Source organism: Sceloporus undulatus, chromosome 2, assembly GCF_019175285.1.
Source record: "Sceloporus undulatus isolate JIND9_A2432 ecotype Alabama chromosome 2, SceUnd_v1.1, whole genome shotgun sequence".
Lineage (NCBI taxonomy): Eukaryota > Metazoa > Chordata > Lepidosauria > Squamata > Phrynosomatidae > Sceloporus > Sceloporus undulatus.
In genome coordinates, this window is record NC_056523.1 from 31,449,736 (window position 1) to 31,472,396 (window position 22,661).

The window sequence follows — 22,661 nt, forward strand, 5'->3', positions numbered from 1 at the left end:
CTATCTGATGGCAGCTATAGTGATAGGTATTTTTTTAAAACTGGGAAGCTGCAAAATCAGGTTGTTCTTAGAAATAGGAAACTCCTGTTAGAGCAAAAAATGAAAGCCACATCGGGAGCATGCTTGGATTGTGCCCATCACATACTGAATTAATCTTTATTCCCCTGTGTGAAGTAAAAGAAAGCACTGACCACCCCTTCCATATCTTTGCAAAACATCATCCTGCCATCTTATTAATTTAGCTCATAAATTTCTAATCAAATCATTGGCTTTGCTTAAATTATTAGGCTGAATAATACATTCAACCATGTATTCAGTTATTACGCATATGCTCCAGTTTGACATGAAGAAGTCTAAACAAGCTTTGCCTGCCAAGCTGTATTCTTCATTTCAACAACAGAATTCCACTAGGGACCTTCTGGACAAGACAGAATTCTGATCATGGTCCAAAAAAGACAGGTAAGTATGCTTTAAAAGTCCCTAAAACAGTTTCAGAGAAAAGAGGCTGTTCAGGTCAGCTGTGTTACACTGAATCAGTTCAGTTCAGTATTGCTTGCTGACACACTGGTAGTGGCTCTCTGTTGTTTCAGGCAAAAGAATTATCTAGCCCAGTGTGGAAATGCCAGGGACTGAACCTGATCCCTTTTGCATGTCGGTCATGTGATCTGTCACCAAACTAAGATTCTTTCTCTTCACCATCGGTTGAGAAGATTTGGCAATACAGTTCTATGTGTCACATTAGCATTAAGTGGTAGGGACAGGTCTTCCAATTCAGAGCTTGTAAATTCCAAACCTGGGACCACATGCACCCTCCAAAGTCTCCAGACTCCCCATATTGTCCTCCCCTCACAAAATGTGCTGAGTTACCTTTCCTGGAAAACTCCAGTAACAGCAATTGCAATAGGCTGCAGGGGTGCCTTGCACTGTTTAACAAACAAATACAGATTTACTGAGTGGGAAGAGAAACCCAATGATCTTTCAGTCCCACTACATAACAAGGAAAGGTAGCAGCTGAGAGGTGGTCACCCAACCTCTGTTTAAAAACCTCCAATAAAGGAGAGTATCATTTTCCGAGGGAGTATTACAACATTTTTCATAACCAGAACTGGATTACGATTTGACAGTATTTTTGCAGTCCATGTAGCTCCCAGGAGGGTCTCGGGGATAGAAAATGTGCCGCTGATGCCACCATTGTTGCCTGTCTCTATTGAGAGAGAATTAAGACACATACATTTGCATTGAGAGAAGGCTCATATACAGTACCTGGAGAATACCTTTGTGTCCTCGAGGGAGGTACACATCAAGTTTTTGTTAGGTACAATTTTTAAAAAGCAAGATACAATGGGTCAACATGTGCTTAATCTTACCACTATAGTCATATATATGCTTTGTATGGAAATCTTTATTTGATAATAAAAATAGCATTCACAGACTCTTTCCTTCTTAGTAAACTACATCATATACATTGTGTTTTGTCCCAAGGAAAGAATCTTATACTGGGTAAAGTCCACATCTACTTATACTAATGTTATGTATAAACCCGAATAAGTCAAATAAAGCTATGAACAATGTAGTATTTATATATGCATAGTGTTTTATAAAAAAGATTGGCCCCACGTACTGTTTTTCATCAACACAGAAAAGAGCATGATGACTATAGCACACTGCAAGAAATGAAGACCAAAGACAGAGAATGCACACAAGTGCCTAAGAGTCAGACAGGCAAGCCCCCACCATGAGGAAAGATATGATATTCAAACCAACAAAAGCTTCAGAGTTACTTATATAGTCTCCTGTTTAAAACATCTTTACATACCTGATTCAGTTTACATTAAAATATATCCCCATGAATCAATTTGTTCCATTTCCCCCCAGAAATATAAACACTTAGCACATTCCTCACAGCTAAATTTTGTCATAAAGTCTCTTTTATACAAGAAAAAAAGGCAACAGTTTTTTGTCTGTTTGCTTTCAACAGGCTCTATTAATTACAATTTAAACTCTGTATACACAATAATTGGCCATCTTTCTTCTTTTTCTTTACAGTACCATGGCAACAACAGTGATAGACTTGTAATCCTTACTTGGTGTGAGTGTGTCAAAATGGTGAAACAGTATACATGTACACATCAATGCACTGTAAAATAAAAAGCAGCAGTTTAAAACCTTTAGTGGTCCAACAGTAACGGCATTTTTTTGGCTCAGCTAGGCAGAAATCCATTAATATCTCGTATTAGCACTACAGCAGACTTACCACACAAACGTGCCATTAAAAAAAATATAATAGAGCCTTATGTTGTTTCCCTCCATTCTTTAATGTCCAAAGTACAGCATAAGCTATTTCTGGATACCAACAGCCCCCAAATGAAACTTTCCAGCTTTTTCTTCTTTTGACAATCCTTGGTACATCTCATTTTCATTGCATTTTCATCTTCTGTCCCAAATAATGGTCAACTGGTGAGTGATAAAGAAAAGAAAAAGAAAACACAAACGAAAACATGGAGACAGAGCTCCATTTGGCAATCAAAGTACTAAAATATTTAGCCTCACCTGAAGGCATTATAATCCACTCAATGAAACAAGCAGATGTTCCTCAAAATGCATCTTGACCCACAAACCAAAATTAACAAAAACTCCCCTTCAAAGCAGACAAATGATACCATTCAGGCTCCAGTTTCATCTGCACAGTCCTGCTAGTTGAACAAGACCCACAGCGGTGCTGCCTTTGTGAAGTATCATTACGTGTTGCAAATATGGACAAATGTGATGGTCTGTCACGTGCATGACACAATACAGGATGGCTATCAGTCTTTGGCCACCTTGCTTCCTTTTAAAGGAGACTTGAAAGTACACACTGTTCATGGAACACACTATAAATTCCTTAACATCTTGTGTTGTGTGGATTTGTATAAATATCCTTCATCCCACAATAGTATACTTTTCACTAGTTCTCTTAATTTGAGCAATATGTTCTTTAAAGGAAAAAAAATCTTCCTTCTGATCATAATTCTTATTTTTACTGAATAAGCCCCCTCTTCCTCCAACCCATCTTTTAGAAAATCCAATATACAGTATATCATCACAGTGGATCACAATAAGATCAAACTAGTACTGTTGATCATAAAACTGTTTACCACTGCTTGGCTTGCCCTCCAAATAACTAAAAAGAAGGAACAACATAGCAAAACCAACAAAACCAAAAGGTTACTAATAGGAAAGGATTTATGCCCATTATGGTTACCAGTTATTCGGGTAAGAACGCAATTTCATAATCGTTCAGGATGAACATTTGGCAACTATTTTTTTAAGGAAATACATTGGAAAATACTTTGATGTTGTCATACCAGGCACAACATATTTGTACATATTTTCATGGTTAGATTTCATCTGCATGTTGACTTTGGAGGCATTTGATGGGACAAACTAAAATGGATTTCAGGTTTGCTACTTTCCTTCTTAGGAACTCTGACTGCTTGAAAGGCCACTAGATGCTGAGGTCGGTACTGCACTCCTTGTAGGGTCTCCGTCTTTGCTCGGGTGGGTGCCTGTTATTTTTACTAGTGTCATATTTCAGAGTGCGTTCTTCCTTCTCTCTTAAGTAGATTCGATCATCTCTGCTCCTTTTATCAGGAGACCTCTCTCGCCTCCGTTCTGGGGTCCTCTCCCTTCTCCTATCAGTTGACTTTGCCCTCCTTTCAGGGGGTGAGCTCTCTCTCTTCCTGTCTGGAGACCTCCTTTGATCCATTAGTCTTTCCAGTGACCTCCTCCTTCTGCTGGGAGAGCCATCCCTCTTGCGGGTTGGTGATCTCTCTCTTCGTTTCTCTGGAGAAAAGTCTCGCCTCTTCTCATGTCTTTCCCTTCTCTCCAAAGTATTGTCAGCACTCCTAGTACCTTCCCTCCTCTTTTCGGGAGATTTTCTTTTTTGTCCATTGATCATCACCATTCTCTCTAGTTGTCGGTCTCGCTTTCCTTCTGGTGACCTGTCTTTTTTCCTGCCTGTCATGCTATTGCTATTTTTAGAAGTTCCATTCCATGTGTGGTGCTCATTGGATTGTCTGCCAAATTCTCTACTGCCTTTGGGTTCCTTAAAATATATCCGCTTCTCTCCATGTTGTGATGATTTGTGAAGATCTGGTGGATAACTGGGCTCCAATGATGAGTGTTGTCGTCTGTCAGATGGCATGTTTTTCACTTCCGATACGTTTTGTGAGCCTGTGGCTGGACTGTTCCTGTCACTGCTGGGGTCTGAAAAAGACAACAACAAAATGTTTTGTACCAGTGACTTCATTTTAGAGCCTGACACCAGTCATTCATTCCTTAGACTTCATTAGTGACAAAAACAAACAATTGTTAAGCAGTCAGTAGGAGACTTACTGAAGCTTAGTTAATTTCATTGTAAATGCAATGGATAGGAGTTATACATTAGTATTGATGCTTGTCCTGTTTATGTCCACCTCATGTCAGAATCTGATCTCCTCAACATCACGAATGGGAGAATTTTAAACTTTCCCAGGTTCATACGAGAATGTGTTGTCCTTTAGAATTAATACCTTCATATCTTCCTTTTCCTTTCATGGTTGCCATCTCCCAGTGTAGAAAAACCATTAAAAAAATAATCTTTTCATTAAAAAGAAAAAAGAAAAATAGAATTGTCTTCTTGGGAAGAGGGCTTTTACATTGTCCTTACAACTTACAATATTGTTGCAAGTGTACAAAAGTATTTCTCAGTCATGTTCTTTGAAGATACCATTTTCAGTGAAAAGTTTTAGACCAAATTTTTTTAGTTCCCATTATTGGAAACAGAGGGAATACAATTTAGTCCCAGTTAGTTTTGATATTTTTATGAGAATGTACTGAGGATAGTTTTGGTTTTGCCACAATGATTCAACTTAAGCACACACAATGAGAGGTGATGGACTGGGGGTGGATCTGATCTGATTATAGGAATGGAAAGCTTTTTTGATGTACAGAATGGGTCTTAAAATGTGGAATATTGGTGCAATATAAAAGATGCAAGCTTGAAAAAAAAGGAAAGAATTTGTACTACAGTGAATTCAAAATGTTATAACAATTTGTAATGGATGATTATGAATTATTACAAAAATGAGGAAAGTTTGCAGTACGATTACTTTGTGAGGTACTGTATCGTTGTTTTTTTCTTAAAAGAAAAAAGGTAAACACATATGTCTTCTGTAAGACACCTTAATGGATATGGAATTAAATAACTAGTAGGAGACCAAAAGGTGTTTTAGGAAAATTAAAATGACAATGATTAAAGCCAACAAACACTTTGGAGTTCAAGACTTTTTCTTTACTTTTGAATGTTAAATGCTCTTCTCAGATATAAGCTCTCTTCTTGACAAACTGAATTACTTTTGGTATTTGCAGGTCTTTATTTTGATGACTTCTATGTGGAAACCACATATGACTTTCACTGTATCAACTTGCTTTAAAAAAAAGAAGAAAAGAAGACCATATTTTGTTCTTCCAATGATGCCAGGTTATTTTGGCATCCTGCAGCCTGTCACAAGAGACCATGATGTGCAGCGTACTTACAATTCAAGGAACTGTAGGATGCTCAGAATGAACTGCCATATATACAGAAATATAGCAAAGCGGAAAGCAATGTGAGAGAATTAGGCCACAGCACAGAAACACCTAGTATTGATTTTAGCTACAAACCGTAGTTTGATTATGGCCCATAAGGTAGAAGCAAGACTCCCCGAGCTTGTCATTTCTCATACATGCAGCGATATTAGGAGGTATCATCGCTGAGGAAGGAAGAGCCCGGCACCAAGAAAAGTAGGAGAAAGAGAAAAGAAAAGTAGAATGTTTAGATTCCCTATAATAAAGAGGAAAGAAAAAAAATCTTCATTTTTTAAAAATCTTAGAATAAAGAAAATTTTATTTCTTTTTTTCCAGTCAGGATTGTCTAGGCATCACCCAAAGATAAGGCTGCAGAGACAGCAGTTGTTAAACAACAGATTGTAATTAAACATTTTAAAAAGGTGATTAGGTAACCCAGACAACTAAAGCATCCATTCTGGGGAGTGGGGAAGAGGGAGGCAGAGAGATTTAGAGACTGGGAGAGGGAGAGAGAGAGAGAGAGAGAGAGGGAGAAAGGGACAAAACTGGAACAGTGAGACAGAATGTTAGAGGAAAAACAATTAACAGTCAACAACAACAAAAAGAAGCCCACTAAAGACCACAACGTTAAAAATAAGTACAAAACTCATTACAAAAATATACAGCCTCATTAGAGAAGCACGTTCCAATCAAGTCAGAAAAATATTGGAACCTAACATCATTTTTGAAGCAACTTGTTAGTGAGTGCTGTGAAGAGTACCGAAGAAGCAAAGCCCCCGAATGTTACAGGCATACGGCAGCACCAGTGCAGCCCCTTGCTCGAGAATGGCATTTTTTGTTTCTTTGTTTGTTATGTGATTCAAAAGTTATTTGCAGCCAAAAACATTAAAAAGAAAGAAAGAACAAGCAAACTAAAGAAGCAGCTCCCACACCACACCCTGGTGTTGGATTTTCATCCTCAGTGCAACAGACATTCTTGAAGATGTGAAGCACTTTTTTTGTTTTTACAGGATATATTTGCAATGTTTAGCATATGATACAATACTTTACAGCCAAAGAGCATAGGAAAAGACAGAGTAGAAAGAACATTACACAAGTTGAGTCCTGCAGAAAGATGGCCACCTGAGTGGTTTGTACAACAGAAGTGCAAACACAGGAGTTTTGTATGACAAAATAGTAGAGATGAATTTAAGAGTATAGAGCAAGCCAGCCAGACTGTTTGATCTGGTGTAACAGCAGGAAACTGAGTATGAAGTCTTGAGCATGTTATAAATGAAAATAGCCTATGTGAGAAATAGTCACATTTTGTAGAAAACAGAGATAGGAATAAAAGGCATAAGAAGTGTGTGGTATTCACTGCAGAACTAGCCATCTAACCAGTTTAGCACTCTATCTATGCCGCCAAGCAGCCTTAAAATGTACTACTTTCCTTGAGAAAACTTTTTCCATGGGTGCTATGCCACTCTTTCCCATGTTCCTTTCAAATATGTTCTTGGCTGCCCCTGAAAGAACTGTATTGAGTCTGCTTTTCATGTTGGCATATGTGCCTCCTCACAAGTTTTCTTTTCTTTTTAACTCTTCAGGTTTTTTTCTTGAAGCCTGATGGTTTCCGTTCATATCTAGCAGTGGCATTATAAACAGCTTGACATGGATCAAGGTCATAACCTCAATTTCATTTCTTTCAGGAGAAACTGCTTTGACATCTGACAGGTACTGAACCATCTGCAAGATCAGTTCAATTTGGTGCCAATTTATCAGTGTACATTTGTGTGTGCTATGTGGGTAAGGGGGGGCAACTTGTGATTTGTTTCCCAACATGTAAAAACAATTAGTGAAAATAGACCCATACACTGTGCAATAATCTCTTCCCCTACAGCCATGTGGTACTCAACCACTTCTCTTCTTCTCCATTTTGTTTGGGGAGGACAAAAATAGAAAAGGACAGTTTGAACCTTTGTATATCCTAACTCCAACTGCTAGTCACCGCTCGTGCAGACCCACTAACTCAAATGCTGAATAGTAAGTCAACACTTACTACACTCACTCTTATTAAGTCTACACTCCTTGGGGTTAGCAATGGGATTTAGGCCAAAGGATATAATTAAGTGATATATTATTATTATTATTATTATCCCAAATATGGGGAAGCATAAAGGACATCTATTCATTTATGTGCTTATAAATCATAACTGGTTGGAAACCAATTATATTTGGGAAAGCCCTAGATTTAGGGCATACATTTGAATAAGCATCTCAAATAAATAAGACATAATAATATTATATACAATACTAAGCCACCTAAAACCTCTACCTAGGGAACTTAAATACATGGCTGGACAAGAGGAGTGTGTGTGTGAGTGTGAGTGTGTGTATGTTAATACCAGATATATTTCTCTTGGCATGGATCATGTAAGATGTGAGCTCCTCTGTTATGACAAACACTGCGAATGGCAGTTTGAATTTGTTCATAGCTTACACAGTTGAGAACGAACATACATACCAAAGGATAAGGGAGGTGGCAAGGGAGAGGGTCCAAGTGTATATACTTTTGTATTGCATACCTTTAAAAAATAAATTTATAAATATTTACATAAATATAAGGGGACAATAAAAGCCCAGACACCATCTTGGAATTCATGCCTACAATTACAGACAAAAAGCCAAGGACAGAAGCCCAACAAAGGCTACAGTTTCAAAAAGATAATACAGGATTCCCATTTTTGCATGGTCAGAAGACGAGGAAACAATTTATCCGCTGAGAAACAGTTTGGCACAGTTCAACAAACATTCCTTGTTTAGTCAGACAGGAGACAGTAGGGTTTTTTTTGTCTCTATGTTTTTGCCCCCTCCGATCACCAAAAATACTGCTTTCAAGATGATCTTGCCTGTACACTGTGCCCCCACAGAAGTCCATAGTAGCAAGCAAAGGATGAAAATATGTAGAGAAAATTCAGCATAAGCGAGGCAATGAACCATTTGTTGCCAAAGTTGGTAAGACACTGGTGGAACAAAAAAAGAGAAAAAGAAAGGAGAGGGAGAAAAAAAAAAGGATCCCCGCTTCAGCTCTTGAGATATATCATTCATGGTGTGATGCCAGGAGGAAGAAAAGGAATGTTTTCATAGTTTGACCCACCATATTCTGGTACAGAGCCATCTCCACGTTTCAGAAAGAGGCGAACTTTGCGGCCACCATTTTTAATTAGTTCTATGGCTCGAGCGTGCTTCATGTTCTTTGTGGTTTCTCCATTGATCTCCAAAATTTCATCGCCAATCTGCCATAACAATAAAAAAATTAATGATTAGGGCAAAACTTTCGAAGGCAGGCAATGAATAAAAGAATTGGAACTGATAGAAACTTAGGCCTGGTACAGATGGTTAGAATCATAGAATCGTAGAGTTGGAAGAGACCACAAGGGCCATCCAGTCCAACCCCCTGCCTGGGGCCGATCTTAGGGCTCCGTAGGACTGGGCGTCCATACGCACCCAGCCCTACTTTCGGCACCAGTGTGCCATCTTGCCATGCCCCCGTTCACATGAGGCGTGCAATGATGATGTGCAGGCATCCGAGCACCCAAATAGCGCTTGCCAGAAGCATCGTCATCATGGCGCGCAAGCCCCATTATGATGCTCTTAAAAAGAAGCTGCCTACAGTGGCTTCTTTTTAGGGAGTGCATTGGTGCCGTGCCATGTGGCTGGCACAGCACCGACGAGGGGCAAAAATGGGCGGCATAAAGCCGCCCGTCTGTATCCCCTCTTAATCTTTTAGTCTTCCCAGGCATGTTTGATGGATACATGAGATAGGGTCTTTTTGGTGGCTGCTCCCAGACTTTCAAACTCCTTCTCTAGAAAGGCTGGGATGGTTCCCTGCTTGCTCTGTTTCCACAAGGAAATTAACATTTTCCTGTTTCACTGGGCTTTTAGGAACTGATTGGAATGGGCTGATGGGCATTGGTGGGGCAGTTTGTTTGTTTTTTGTGTCCTCTCTTTTAATGAATTTTTAATGGTTTTCTTTTTAAAACAGTCTTGATTATATATATATATATATATATATATATATATATATATATATTACTGATATGCTTATATATATTTAATCTGTTCTGGCTTTAATATTCTGTAAAAACTGAATATTAGTGCCAATATTAAGTATCTACTTTGGGTAGGATATAAATTAATAGAACAAACTGGATTTAATGAAATCTGAGTCTGAGGACTGGACTTTGTGTCTTCTCATGTGACCATTTAAAGCCATGCTCTGACACTTGTATTACATTCATACAATCAAGCCCATGCTAGAAGACAGTTGGTTCAAATGGTGACAGACATATCCCAGTTTCCTTCATATGTCCAGTCACCTCTATGAAGGCATATTGCCAAACTTTTGATGGGGTCTTCTGTTGGAGTTCCACCAACTACAGTAGGCCTTCAGTATCCACAGGGGATCCATTCTGGATCCCCCTCCCCTCCGCAGATACCAGAATCTATGGATGCTCAAGTCCCATAGAACTCAATGGTGGCGTGGCCATGTGGCCATGCACCATTGGGAAAATAGGACTCCCCCTGGCCGCCCGAATCTCCCCTCACCATGTCAGGGGGCTGCCTCCTCCTCCTCCGACTCTTTCTCCTCTTTCTGCCACTGGAACCACTGCGCAATTGCAGCCACCTCTTTTCTTCCTCCTCCTCTTTTTCCCCAGCTGGCACTGCAGCTCTGTTTCTTCCTCCTCCCTCTCTTCCTTTCTTCTCCTCCTCTGTTACCCCATGGGCTTGCCGTCCGCAGATGCTTAAATCCATGAATGGCAAGTCCGCGGATACGGAGGGCCCACTGTACTTTACAGAAGAGCATATGGAGAGTACAGAGCACAGTATTTATATTTTACAGATCCCTTAGGAAGGTTTTTTTCCAAATGTACAGTGTAACAATATTTTCTGCACCTATGTATTTCTTCTCCTTGTCTCTATACAGGTGCCTTCCTTTCCTTGATTCTTATTTCTGGCTGAAGGAATGGTGAACACATTCTACTACACTATGCAAAAAGATACTTAGCATCTTTGAGACTCACTGAGCAAAAGAAATCATAACATAAGCTCCTCAGCTGCATGGAGTGAACTGATATCCAGGAAAGACCTTTATTATCAGATTGTATCAATAGCCATAGAAATGCAAACCCAAAACTCAAATAGCAAACTCCAATAAACAAACTTGAAACTCAAATAACCATAGAAATGTAAAACTTTTGGGTATGGACATCATATCACTCCATACATCTGAGGAAGTAGGCAAAGTCTACAAAACCCTATGCTACACTGTCTTCTGGTCAGTGGGTTTTGAAGGTGCTATAAGATCCCTTTGCATACTGATATTCCAGACTAACATGGCTATGGAGCTGTGCAGATCAGCCATGAAGGCTGGCCTGGGGGTGGAGTCGTGGCATGGTGTCTACATGAGAACACAGCATCATGGCGCTCTTCTGGCGCTTTGTCCGCATGACACAATGCCAGAGGAGCGCCTTAAAGCCGCAGCACCATGGCCATCATGTCCTTTCCAGGGCGCAAAAAAGAGCTGCTTTTTGGGGCTCCTTTTTGTGCCCTGGAAATGCTAGAGTGGGGCTGCGGCGTGCGGTTGCTACAGCCCTGATCTAGTGAAAATGGAAGCTGCTGCTGGCGGCTCCTTTAGGGGTGGTGTGCACAGCCCCTATGACTCAGAACTCATTCCACTGCAGATGAAATTCTAAGGTCACATCACACTGTTCTCAAAGCTCAGAAAAATTTTCAGGGTAGTCTCTGATCCAGTGAGATGAACTGCATCATGTGATCAAAGAATGAGGTAAACCAGAGGTGTGCTTATGCGAGGTATGCTTAAGAAGTTCTTTGCTTCCTGTCCCAAACACTCTCATCACTAACACTGTGTATATACCAATACTATTAAAATCCATGGATTTGATTAGTATTGGTATATATATATGTGTGTGTGTACGTGCGCGCACACACACACACACACAAAGTATATGTATATATAAGTATGTATAAATTATGGATATATAAGTTAGACTTTTGGTTGAAGATGTTATATATTCCCAAAGGTCTAGTCCCCTTCACTCTTCAAATTCATGAAACAACTACATAGCAGTCTTGCAGAGAACTACTTATTGGAAGCTGGCTTAAAAACACCTTCTCCTTAAAAAGAAGAAGAGTAAAAAGTACCAAATTCAGTGCACACACACACACACACACACACACTGATCCTTTAAGATATTTTACCTAGAGAAAGTGAAGGGGTAGATCATATAAAATGGTGACTGTTGACAGACATACCCTCATTTTCCCACATCTCTCAGCAGGACCGTCCTCTGCTAACCGCAACACATAGAGATCCATGTTATATTCCCGGCCACCTCGCAGGCTAAAACCAAAACCTTTGGGTCCTCTTTCAAGCTCAACTGTGTAAAAATCCTGCTCCGGCTAGGGAAAAGGAATAAGGAGTCAATTGGCAACTAACTTCACTTAATATTTTAAAAAGATTAGGTTTTCTTTTTTTAACAAAATACTTGATATGAACAACAAATTATATCCGGCTTGTTCCCAAAGTTTATCTGTTTGTAAAGACCTCAGTTGTTACTGTAATGAAGGTGAAAAGGTCATAGGCTTTTAAAATAATCTCATTGTATACAGAGAACAGAAGCGAGTTGAATGGTTGTCCTTGATATAAATCACCAGGAAGTATTTTAGTGATCATCTAATGTGAGAGATAATACAGAATCACTTTATCTTTGTATTTTTCATATATGAAATTAACATTGCAGAGGAAATAATTGCTGTTGTTTCTATGGCAATTTTCAGTAGAAGAGGTAACAGATTTGTAAGATATTGATACTTAGTGAAATAAACACAAAGCCATCTAGAGCATGGAGGAACCACATTGGGATCTCTGCTGTGCTGCATTTTCACCATCTAAATGTACCATACAAAACACGATTTACTACTCTGGCTAAACTGAAGCAACACATTTTACATACACATTGTGAATTGTAATATTATGTAACAGTTGCCTTTGGTTTTCATTATTATTATTATTATTATTATTATTATTATTATTATTATTAACCTTTATTTATAAAGCGCTATAAATTTACACAGCGCTGTACATACAGTCTTTTTAATTAGACGTTTCCCTGCCCTCAGGCTTACAATCTAAAAAGACACGACACAAAAGGAGAAGGGAGTAGTGGTGGGGAAGGGGATGAGGTCCAGCAGTTCCTCTCTACCACCAAGGCAGATGGACTGGAGGGAGGACTTGACTTCATAATGGATGGTTAATCTTCATCCAGGGAGGCAAGTGACAATTATGCAAGGCCTGGGAACACTTCTCTGAACAGGACGATCTTCAACTCCGTTTTGAAGCTGGTTAAAGAAGTGATGGCTCTTGTTTGCAGGGGAAGAAGGTTCCAGGAGTGAGGGGCAGCGAGTGAAAAGGGGCAAATCCGAGATGGAGCAGAGGAAAACCTGGGCTGGAACAGCAGACCTTGACTACCAGAACGGAGGGCCCAAGTGGGAAGGTGAGGAGAAAGAAGGTCTGATAAGTAAGGAGGGGCTAGCCCATGGAGGGCTTTAAACGTGGACAGAAGGAGCTTAAACCGAATGCGGAAAGGGAGGCGGAGCCAGTGAAGGGATGCCAGCAAAGGAGAGATATGGTCAGAGCGGTGGGCGGATGTGATGATGCGTGCAGCTGAATGCTGGACAGAAATTAAAGGACGGAGGTGAGAAAGAGGAAGCCCTGCCTGGATGTTACAGTAATCAAGTTGTGAGATCACTAAGGCATGGACCAGGATTTTGGCAGCAGAGTCGGAGACCAATGTAGTTTGGTCTGCTGCAAGTAGCCTTTCCAGTTCACCACACTCCTATCAACATTAGTGCACTTCTAGTAGGAAGCAACATCACCAGTGATCTATATTTCTCTAACATATAGAGAGAAGGGAGGAAGTCCCCACAATGCAGATTTGTTGCAGGGGAGCACGGACTAGCAAACCAAACAGAAGCAAACCAAAATAGTCAGCAATCACAAGGAAATGGATTTGAAAAGGATGCTTTTACCTGTGAGGTTGTGGTTGGTTTGAAATCAAACTGGGACTCCTGCTTTGGCTTTGTGTTGTTTCTGTTAACATTAATAAGAGGTTGGGGAAGGGAATGAAAAGGGAGAGAGAGGAAATTATAAATTTTTGGCAATTAAGATCTATGGAAAGCAGTAGAGAGAAACAGATCAACACATTTCTGGAACAGATGAAAAAGCTGACCTGGTCTCTTGTTGCATCTGTTGAGGAGTATGTGTGGTTGTAATTGTAGCTATTTTTTCTGCATTGGTCAATAAAGTTGCATTGGAGGATTCTGCAAAAGAAAATTATGCTCTTTGTGAGGTAGGCTATTCTTGTGATAACAATACACACACAACCTTTCTCAGGGCTGGAGTGACGCATTCAAAGGTATCAAATACATTTTTAAACCTCATATTGCCAAGAGTTGATTATACAAGCAGCTAACCATTACATATTTATTTAACAACACACTGGTGAAGAGATTGCCTACAAAGCTTTACTGTGCGGGAAAGAAATAAGAAAAAAGTAATGCATCCATGAGCATAATAGTGGCATTTCCCCTTCCCCGCAGTAGCTGTCAACAGATAAGTGCACAGGAGAACAATTCTAGTTAGTTAAGACTATGTGTCTGGATTTCATGTTACTTTAATTGCACTCTGCCATTCAGGGATTTCTACTTCCCATCCCTGTTGTGTCTATAATTCATTGTCTCACAAGGTACAGCAGTGTGGCCCAGATCAATTTTCCTATACTTTTTTTAAAAAAACAACAACAACAACGTGCCTCATGGTTGCAAGGAAAAATAAGATAAAATGTTTTTCACTACTATACTTTGACTCATGGTTGAAAAAGGAACAGTGAGCATTACTAGCATGTTTAGTTGTCATCTTCTGATGGGTTGTCAATGCTTGTGAAAGGGAATTGTTAGAAGTTATAATATTCCAGTAATGATTTCCAAAAATAAAAAGCAGAAACTAACAAGGCAAATATTCACTGATTTTAATATTCACTTCAGAAATAACATACAGCCAAATACCATACTCCTTTGCCAAACACTCATATTGTTTCAACACACTCTGGCACCATGTTATTCCCCAAACTGCTATGACTTCTTAATATTTCAGTTGGCCCTCTGTTTTCGCGGGGGATCCATTCCAGACCCCTCTATAGGCTTGAATGGGGCGCATGCCCATGCGTGTGGGGGCATGTCCCATTAAAAATAGTGGAGGTCACCCCTCCACAGATTTGCAAGGTCGCAGATCTAAGATCCGTGAATCAGGAGGGGTGACTGTATTTTCCTTTTCTTTACACCTCAGTGCTGCTCAACTATTTTTGGCCTCATGTGTCCACACTGCCATTTAAACCAATTGGCTTTGGCAATTTATATGATAAACAGAGAGTTTTTGATATCATCATGTTAGATGGAGCATCATGATGTTTTTGATAAATTCATACTGATAAAATTCATGTTGGCCTTAATGGACAATTTCACCCAGTCATATACTAAAGGTAAGTGAGGTCATGAACAATGAGGGTAAAGAAGGAATAAATATGGGACTTCAATGTTTGATTCAAAGTAATAAGTCCATAGAGATTTCAGACCTGTTTATCACTTCATGACTGCAGTATCACTTGCATGTATAAACAGACTATCAAAAATAAACTCAATTGGAACTACACAGTACACAATGCTTTTCAATAGTCCATGCACAGATTCATCTTCTAGATTAAACTAGCACAGTAACTCAGAAATCAAGTGAATTATTTTCTTATATGAACAAGTTCCCAGCAAACCAGATGATGAGTACCATATAATCTATTTTTTCAGTGTTCACAACAGAAGTGAAAATGTAAATACGTGGTTCATATATGACATTTACAGAAGTTTGATCACTGCAAAGTTGAGAACAATAACCTTCTCTTGGTTCTTATCTACTATTAAATATCACAACTGAAAGCACCTAGCAGACATGAAAAGAGAAAAAGAAAGCTCAAAAACAAATACAGTGCTCCCTCGGGTTACGAAATTAATTCGTTCCGCGGCCGCTTTCGTAACCCGAAAAGCCTTCGCAAGCCGAAAACCCATAGGCGCTAATGGGGAAAAGCCGCGTTTCGTGCGAAAAAGCGCCGAAAAGCACCAAAAATTTTCTTCGTAACCCGAAAAAACATTCGTAACCCGGAACAGTTATTTCCTATGGGATTTTTTCGTATCCCGGAAATTTCGTAACCTGGGTATTTCGTATCCCGGGGTACCACTGTAGCTAAACGTCAACAAATCTTGGAATATCTCAACTAATTATTCTTTGCAGAATATATATTGGCTTGGATTCTATTATACATAAACTGAAGTTCAAGAAACAGCATTTTCTACCTTTCCCCTTCCACTGTAGCAGCTGCATCCCTCAAAAGCCTTGCTGAAGAAAAATGTAGGTTGCAGTGCATGGAAATTCTGAGGAAAAATAGGCATTGTCCAGTGCTCAGAAGTCCATTCAATATGAGATGATTCTTGTTTCTCACTGAATAACACTGCAGACCTAAATGTATGTAAGTGTGTATGTGCCTTCAAGTCACCTGTAGACATATGGCAACACTGTGAATTTCATAAGAGTTTTCTTAGGCAAGGAATATTCAGAGGTGGCTTTACTAGTTCCTTCCTCTATAATCTACAAAATGGAAGAGCTTGTGCTCTAAGGAGCCCTGGTGGCGCAGTGTTTAAATGTCTGTACAGCAGCTACAGGTACAGGTTAAATTCTTGTAGTACAGCCACAAGGTTGTGAGTTCCATCCCAGGGGCTCCAAGATCCAACCAGCCTTGCATCCTTCTGTAAGTGTCAGAATCTGACATATTCTGCAATGAGATGGGTATTGTTGTAATACATACACATGTTCAACTGGATGTTATAGTGTTTTAGATAACTAGAAGAATTATATGAAGGTTAGAGTATTTTGGGATATGATGAGAAGTATGGGAGGCATATTACTAGTGTAAATAATTGTTGGTGGTGCAAAGAGATGCTTGTTGTCTGGCACAGGAATATGCAGATGTCTTGGGGAGGAATTTTCTCAAAGTCTGCTTATGGAAATAGAAAGTAGAGATGAGGCTAGGATAGTACTGAAGGCTGGGTGAATGATGCTAATATGGAAGAGAGGGCTGGCATGTTTTAATAAATAAACACATTAAGATGAAGCCCACATTGTTAATGTTATGCTAATGTTTGTGGATGATGGCACTTCTGTCTGCAAATGTCTTTGTGCTAATACTTCTGGTTTTCTGGCATAAAGCTGTACTGTTTTCAATGCAGAAGTCTTGTTTACTGAACTCTGGGGAGAAGAGACAGTTCTTGACACTAAGGGGAAGCCATTCATATATTAGAGTCCCAAATCATTTAGGGTTATAAATGTGACTGCCAGCATCTTGAATCAAGATGAGGAGCATATTGTTTGCCAGTGCAATTCCTTTGAGAATAGTATTATATAGTTTCTGTATGAAGTTCCAATCAGCATTTTGCATGAGTCTCCAAGAGCAGCCCCATGTAAAGCTTCTTGCAACTGTAGAACTGGGATGCACAAACTATTGTGGCTACATCATTCCTGTCTAAAAAGGGGCAGATCAGTCAAATCTGAGCCCCACCTCCCTGACGCATGGAGTCCATTTGGGCATGCAGTGATCACAAATGATCGAGAACAGGTTTTCTCAACTAGAGTGCTGTTAGACGTCACTAGACACAAGAACGTTGATGCAGGGATTCCTTGAGACTTGAAAATCATTTCAGGGGTTCCTCCAGAGTAAAAAAGCTGAGAAAGACTGATCTAGAAGTATTCCCAAAACACACATGATTTCTTCTGGGAGGCATGACACTGAAAGAGGTCTTGTAGCACCTTTGAGACTAAATGTGAAAATAAGTTGTAGCATAAGCTTTTGTAGACTTGATCTACTTCCTTCCTACATCCAGCTGAATTTGGTGCTTTCCTTGGGAGTAGAATTCAGAAACATAGCCATGTTAGGCTGGAATATCAGTATGCAATGGTATCTTGTAGCACCTTGGGAGCAATTGTGCAAAACAAGTTGTAGCATTTATGCTACAAATTCTTTTGCACAGTTACTCTCCAAGGTGCTATAAGATCCTGTTGCATACTGATATTCTGTTATTCCAAATTAACACAGCTATTTATCCGAATTATACACTGCTCCCTCGGGTTACGAAATTAATTCGTTCCGCGGCCGCTTTCGTAACCCGAAAAGCCTTCGTAAGCCGAATTGCCATAGGCGCTAATGGGGAAAAGCCGCGTTTCGTGCGAAAAAGCGCCGAAAAGCACCAAAATTTTTTTTCGTAACCCGAAACAAATTCGTAACTCGGAACAATTATTTCCAATGGGATTTTTTCGTATCCCGGAAATTTCGTAACCTGGGTATTTCGTATCCCGAGGTACCACTGTATTCCCAACTGACTTAGAGTGACTATCCAATTCCTGAATCTAAAAATCACCAATCTACACATCCTCCAATTTATTAGGATTCAGCTTCAGTTTATTTGCCCTCATCCTATTACAGCTTCTAGGCACTGGTCCAGCACTTGAAAAATCCCAGATGACCTTGATGAAGAGGAGAACAAAGGCTGAGTTTCATCAGCATAATGATCCCACAATATAGTCTATCAAGCAGGATTACACCCGCAGTGCTACTAGCTCACCACTATGTTTTTATGTTTCTGGAAAGCCCACAATCAGGATATGTTGGCAAGAGTTTTTTTCTAGTGTTAATCCCACTGAGGGCATACTACTCAGAAAAACTAGAGGTTTCACATTTCCCTGCTTGCCTTGGAATCTTGCATGCCTAATCTTCTCATGACACACTGGCTCTCTACTTGTTAGTGTTTCAGTGCAATTTTTTACTTGTTAACTAAGGCCTGGTACAGACGAGCAAAAAGCGTCGTCCTGCGGGCAGGGTGAGGGCTGAACGTCCCCATTCAGATGGCACACACAATGATGATGTCCCTTTGGCACAATGCCCAAATGGTGCTGAGCCAGAGGGGCGTAATCAAGCCACCCAGCAGCTGCTATGGTGTTATTTCGCAGGCAAAAAAAAAGGAGCCAAAAAACCCCCCAAACAAACAGAAAGGCAACATCTTTACACTGTTTGCAATACCTAATCCCAATATTTCATGAATATTCGAGGATAAGATTACATTTGTCTGATAGAGAATGTAGTGTGGTCTCCTTTATTTTTTGATCCTCAAAACAGCAAGTATATGCAGCATGCATCATTGCTATAATGCAGTTCCCACTGGCAAGATTCCAGATCTGCAGCACTGGCTATTTTGTTAACTAGAAGTGAAATGATACATTTGTCCAACAGTTTCCAGAAAAACAAGATAAGCCTTGTTTTTAAAGCACTCTATACTGTAAATACCTCTGTATTACATTATTTTTGTGTAATATTTGACCAGTTTCAGGCATACTGCAATGAAATCTCTTGAAAACTGAGGTTATTCCCTTCTCCCAAGTTTCTTTAGAAGTCTAAGATCCCAAACGAAAAATTTGTTATTAGTCCCAGCCTGCCCAAAAATGGATCTTCGTAGGCTGGGTGTCTTCAGTACTCAACCAAAGGCCATTTGGAAACTGCCTTCTGAATCTATCTATCTATCTATCTATCTATCTATCTATCTATCTATCTGGGTGTGTGTATATATGTGCCTACTCCTACAAAACCTATACACAATAGCATAGGCTGACTCATGGGCACTCTTCATAGATCAAGTAATATAGAATATGTAATCAAATGGGGGAACATTCAGACTAGACAGGAATGTATAAAGATGGAAAGAATTTTAAAAAAAGGAGGGGAAAAGAAATACAGTTCAAGCTCCGATGAAACAATGGTCCAAAACACACTCTAAAAATAATCCAGTTTGAGACCGCTTTAACTGCCCTGGTTCAGTGGTAGGCAATTCTGGAAACTGTAGTTTATTTTGGCACTAGATCTCTCTGACACAGAAGACTAAATGTCGCACAGACCTACAGTTCCCAGAATTCGCTAGCATTGAGCCAGGGCAGTTAAATTGGTCTCAAACTGGATTATTTCTGCAGTGTGTTTTGGGCCAAAGTCTTGCTAGGCTGTTTAGAAAGGAAATGGGAATGGCACACTTCCCACCAGAAAGGGCAACTCTAGAATGTTCCAGACAAGGCTTGATACAGATGTAGAACCATCATGTAATTTACAGAGCCCAAAAAGGAAGGAAAATCAGTTCTCCTTAATGACTGGTGGATGACATGCATTTACATCTAGAAGGGGGGGGGAGTAATAAAGTAATATTACTTTATATCAGTGGAACCTATTTGGATCCTACACATGGTGAAAACATCAACACACAACATGGTGAAAACAGTTAGGAATATGTGAGTGTATTGAAAAATCCAGTGAAATTGTGGGCCACAAATGAGTCTTATGAAAATTCACTCATAAAATTAAGGCCTAAGTCCCATTGTTAGTTCCAGCCTGAGCCAATCCATTTAATTGATGGGAACTTGATGTATCAACTTTTATGTAAATTATATATGATTCAATGGATTTACTTTAGTTAGGACTAACAATTAGATTTATCAAGTAAATTTAACTGCATTGGATTTTGTTAAAACCAGCATTTGAGAAGAGTGGCCAAATGTCCCACCTGAAAATTGTCCAAGTGAGATTAACAGGTGAAAGAACACTTCAGTTCTCTCACCCACTATTACATATATTTATTATTCATATTTATTAACTCCTATTAACCTAGTCCTCTAACAGATGAGTGAGAAGGATGTAGCTCTGGACTTGGGCAATTTGCAGTAGGCCAAGGAGGATTTGTGACAATAGTTGCAACAAACTGCTTCCTCGCTCTAAAACTATCTTGCTGAGACAAAGACAACTTGGGATAATCCACAACAGAAATTTTGTTTAGAAAGACTGAAGAATTTATTTAATTCTGCTATGCAAAGCAAATGTCTAAAGGCTAAGAAATACTGAATTCTAAGAGAATGGTTTTTGCACTATGTTCTGATCAGTGGGTTGGAGAATTCTAGTCAAAAAGACGGAGAGTGGATCAGCCATCCTGCCCACCCGTTCTATTATACAACATGCATTATGTTTCATTGTTCTTTGAAAGTCTGGAATACTCTCCAAAGTGAAACCATATCTTAGCAACCTAATATTTATTTAGGTCTTCATTTTATTTAAAATATTTTTAGCCTCAAAAATGCTCAAAGCAGCCAAAACAAAACAAAACAAAAATAAAACCCAACACTATAATGTTACAGTTTAAATGTTACTGTCTTAAATTTTGTTAGTATATTAGTTAGAAACTAATGCTGAATCATTCAAATGCCAAACAGGTATATTAGGTAAAGTGATGAATCAGTTTAATGAATAACAGAATTATATCCTATTAACTGATGACCTTTTAACATGTCTGACCTGTCTTTGAACAATACTTCTATCCAGGATCTCTAAAACTAAAAGGCAAACTCTCTCATAACAAACAAACAAACAAAAATAAGTCTTTTAAAGGCTCCCTTGATCTGGACATAAAAACAAAGCTTCTTTTCAACAGGCTTAAAATATGGCTATAACTCTTTTGCTTCCTAACCTTGGTTTGAACACATAAAACGTCCGGATTATTCTACAATGAAATGCAAAGGATGAGAATCAAATATCCCATCCCTGCATGCATTGTCATCCCTTAACGATGAAAGCATATTCAAAACCTACAGGATGTACATTAGATTTAGTGATGGGTATTTTAAGCCTACAAAAAAGGAGACAGAGAGATCAGCAGTTCTCTAAAACTAGGGAATCTGATTCAAGATTCCTTAATGCATTGCCCGCGAGGTTTGGACAGGGATCATAAGTATCACAGGGAGTGCTTTTTCCAGCTGTAAATCTGCATTTTCAGAGGAAGGTAGTTCTCTCCATCCCTGACCCTATTGGGTACAGTGTCAAAGGCAATTCAAGCATATGCTGCCTATACTCAAACACAGCATCCCTCTAACAGGTGAACTGCTAATTTATAATTTATTTATTTTGCATGGAATATGATATCCTAAGAGCTTCTCAAAGCCCAGACTATTCTACACAAATTTATACAGAATTTGAGATCAGGAAGAGAGGCCTTTCTCTTGGTCCCACCACCTTTGGAGGCAGGTCTGAGGAGGCAAGCACCCTCCCTGTTGTCCAATTGCTGGCAAGCAATGACCTTTCTATTCAGTCAGATCTCCCATAACTACCTGGAGAGTGTTTTGAAATGGATAAGATGGACTTTTTAATATTTTATTTGTATCATCATCATCATCATCATCATCATCATCAAAGAGATATATACTGTTTTATTTATGAGCAACTGGATTTGAATGACTGGATAATTTGAATTTTAACAAGCATGAGTTAATAGTATGATCAGTTTAATTTGAATTTTAATAAGCATAATTTACAGGGTACTTGCGCATCTAACTATGTTCAAAACCACCTTGCATGTCAGTTCAACCAATCAGTCAATCAGTCAGTCAGTCAGTTTTTGCAACAATTAAATGAATGTTAAAATACCAAAGGCTAGACATGGCAAAGAGTATGAAGGTAGCATTAGAAGTGTGAGAAAAACATATGCAGTTAATACATAGTCAGTAAATAAAGAGATAGAATGGTCATGAGTGAAGATTCACCTAACTAACAGCACAAGATCTGTGAAGCCCCATTTTATGATCTAAAAATACTGTATCTATTTTACTATAAGCTGACCTCATGTTCAGGACAGATTTTGGGGCCAAAATTATGGATATTCATATGACCCATAGATAAGTCAAGCTTAGGACGTAAAGAACAAAGCAAAAGAAAATGATGTTAAAGAATACCGCTATTTTTCCACCCTGGCATTCAAAAAGGCCAGAAGCAGTGCCACAGCAGAGAGAGTAGAGGGGGTCAGTGTTTCTTTTAAGTGTTCTCAGGACGGACTAATCTCTC

The 22,661-nt window shown here is 39.3% G+C and overlaps 1 protein-coding gene across 17 annotated transcripts in view; it reads right to left on the reverse strand.

Moving 5' to 3' along the window:
• Positions 1-1,382: 1,382 nt before the first annotated feature.
• MAGI1 (membrane associated guanylate kinase, WW and PDZ domain containing 1) overlaps positions 1,383-22,661 on the reverse strand; it is a 598,529-nt gene continuing 577,250 nt past the window's right edge. For 13 of the 17 annotated variants that reach the window (XM_042453464.1, XM_042453468.1, XM_042453467.1 and 10 more), the window contains 5 exons: positions 13,875-13,965; positions 13,675-13,735; positions 11,899-12,045; positions 8,720-8,858; positions 1,383-4,245 (listed from right to left, as the gene is read on the reverse strand). In XM_042453464.1, coding sequence (XP_042309398.1) covers positions 3,485-4,245; positions 8,720-8,858; positions 11,899-12,045; positions 13,675-13,735; positions 13,875-13,965 — 1,199 coding nt within the window. In that variant the 3' untranslated portion in view covers positions 1,383-3,484. Of the gene's footprint in view, positions 4,246-5,682; positions 5,772-8,719; positions 8,859-11,898; positions 12,046-13,674; positions 13,736-13,874; positions 13,966-22,661 lie in introns of all 17 variants that reach the window. The other 4 variants (XM_042453471.1, XM_042453470.1, XM_042453469.1 and 1 more) reach the window with 1 other exon arrangement.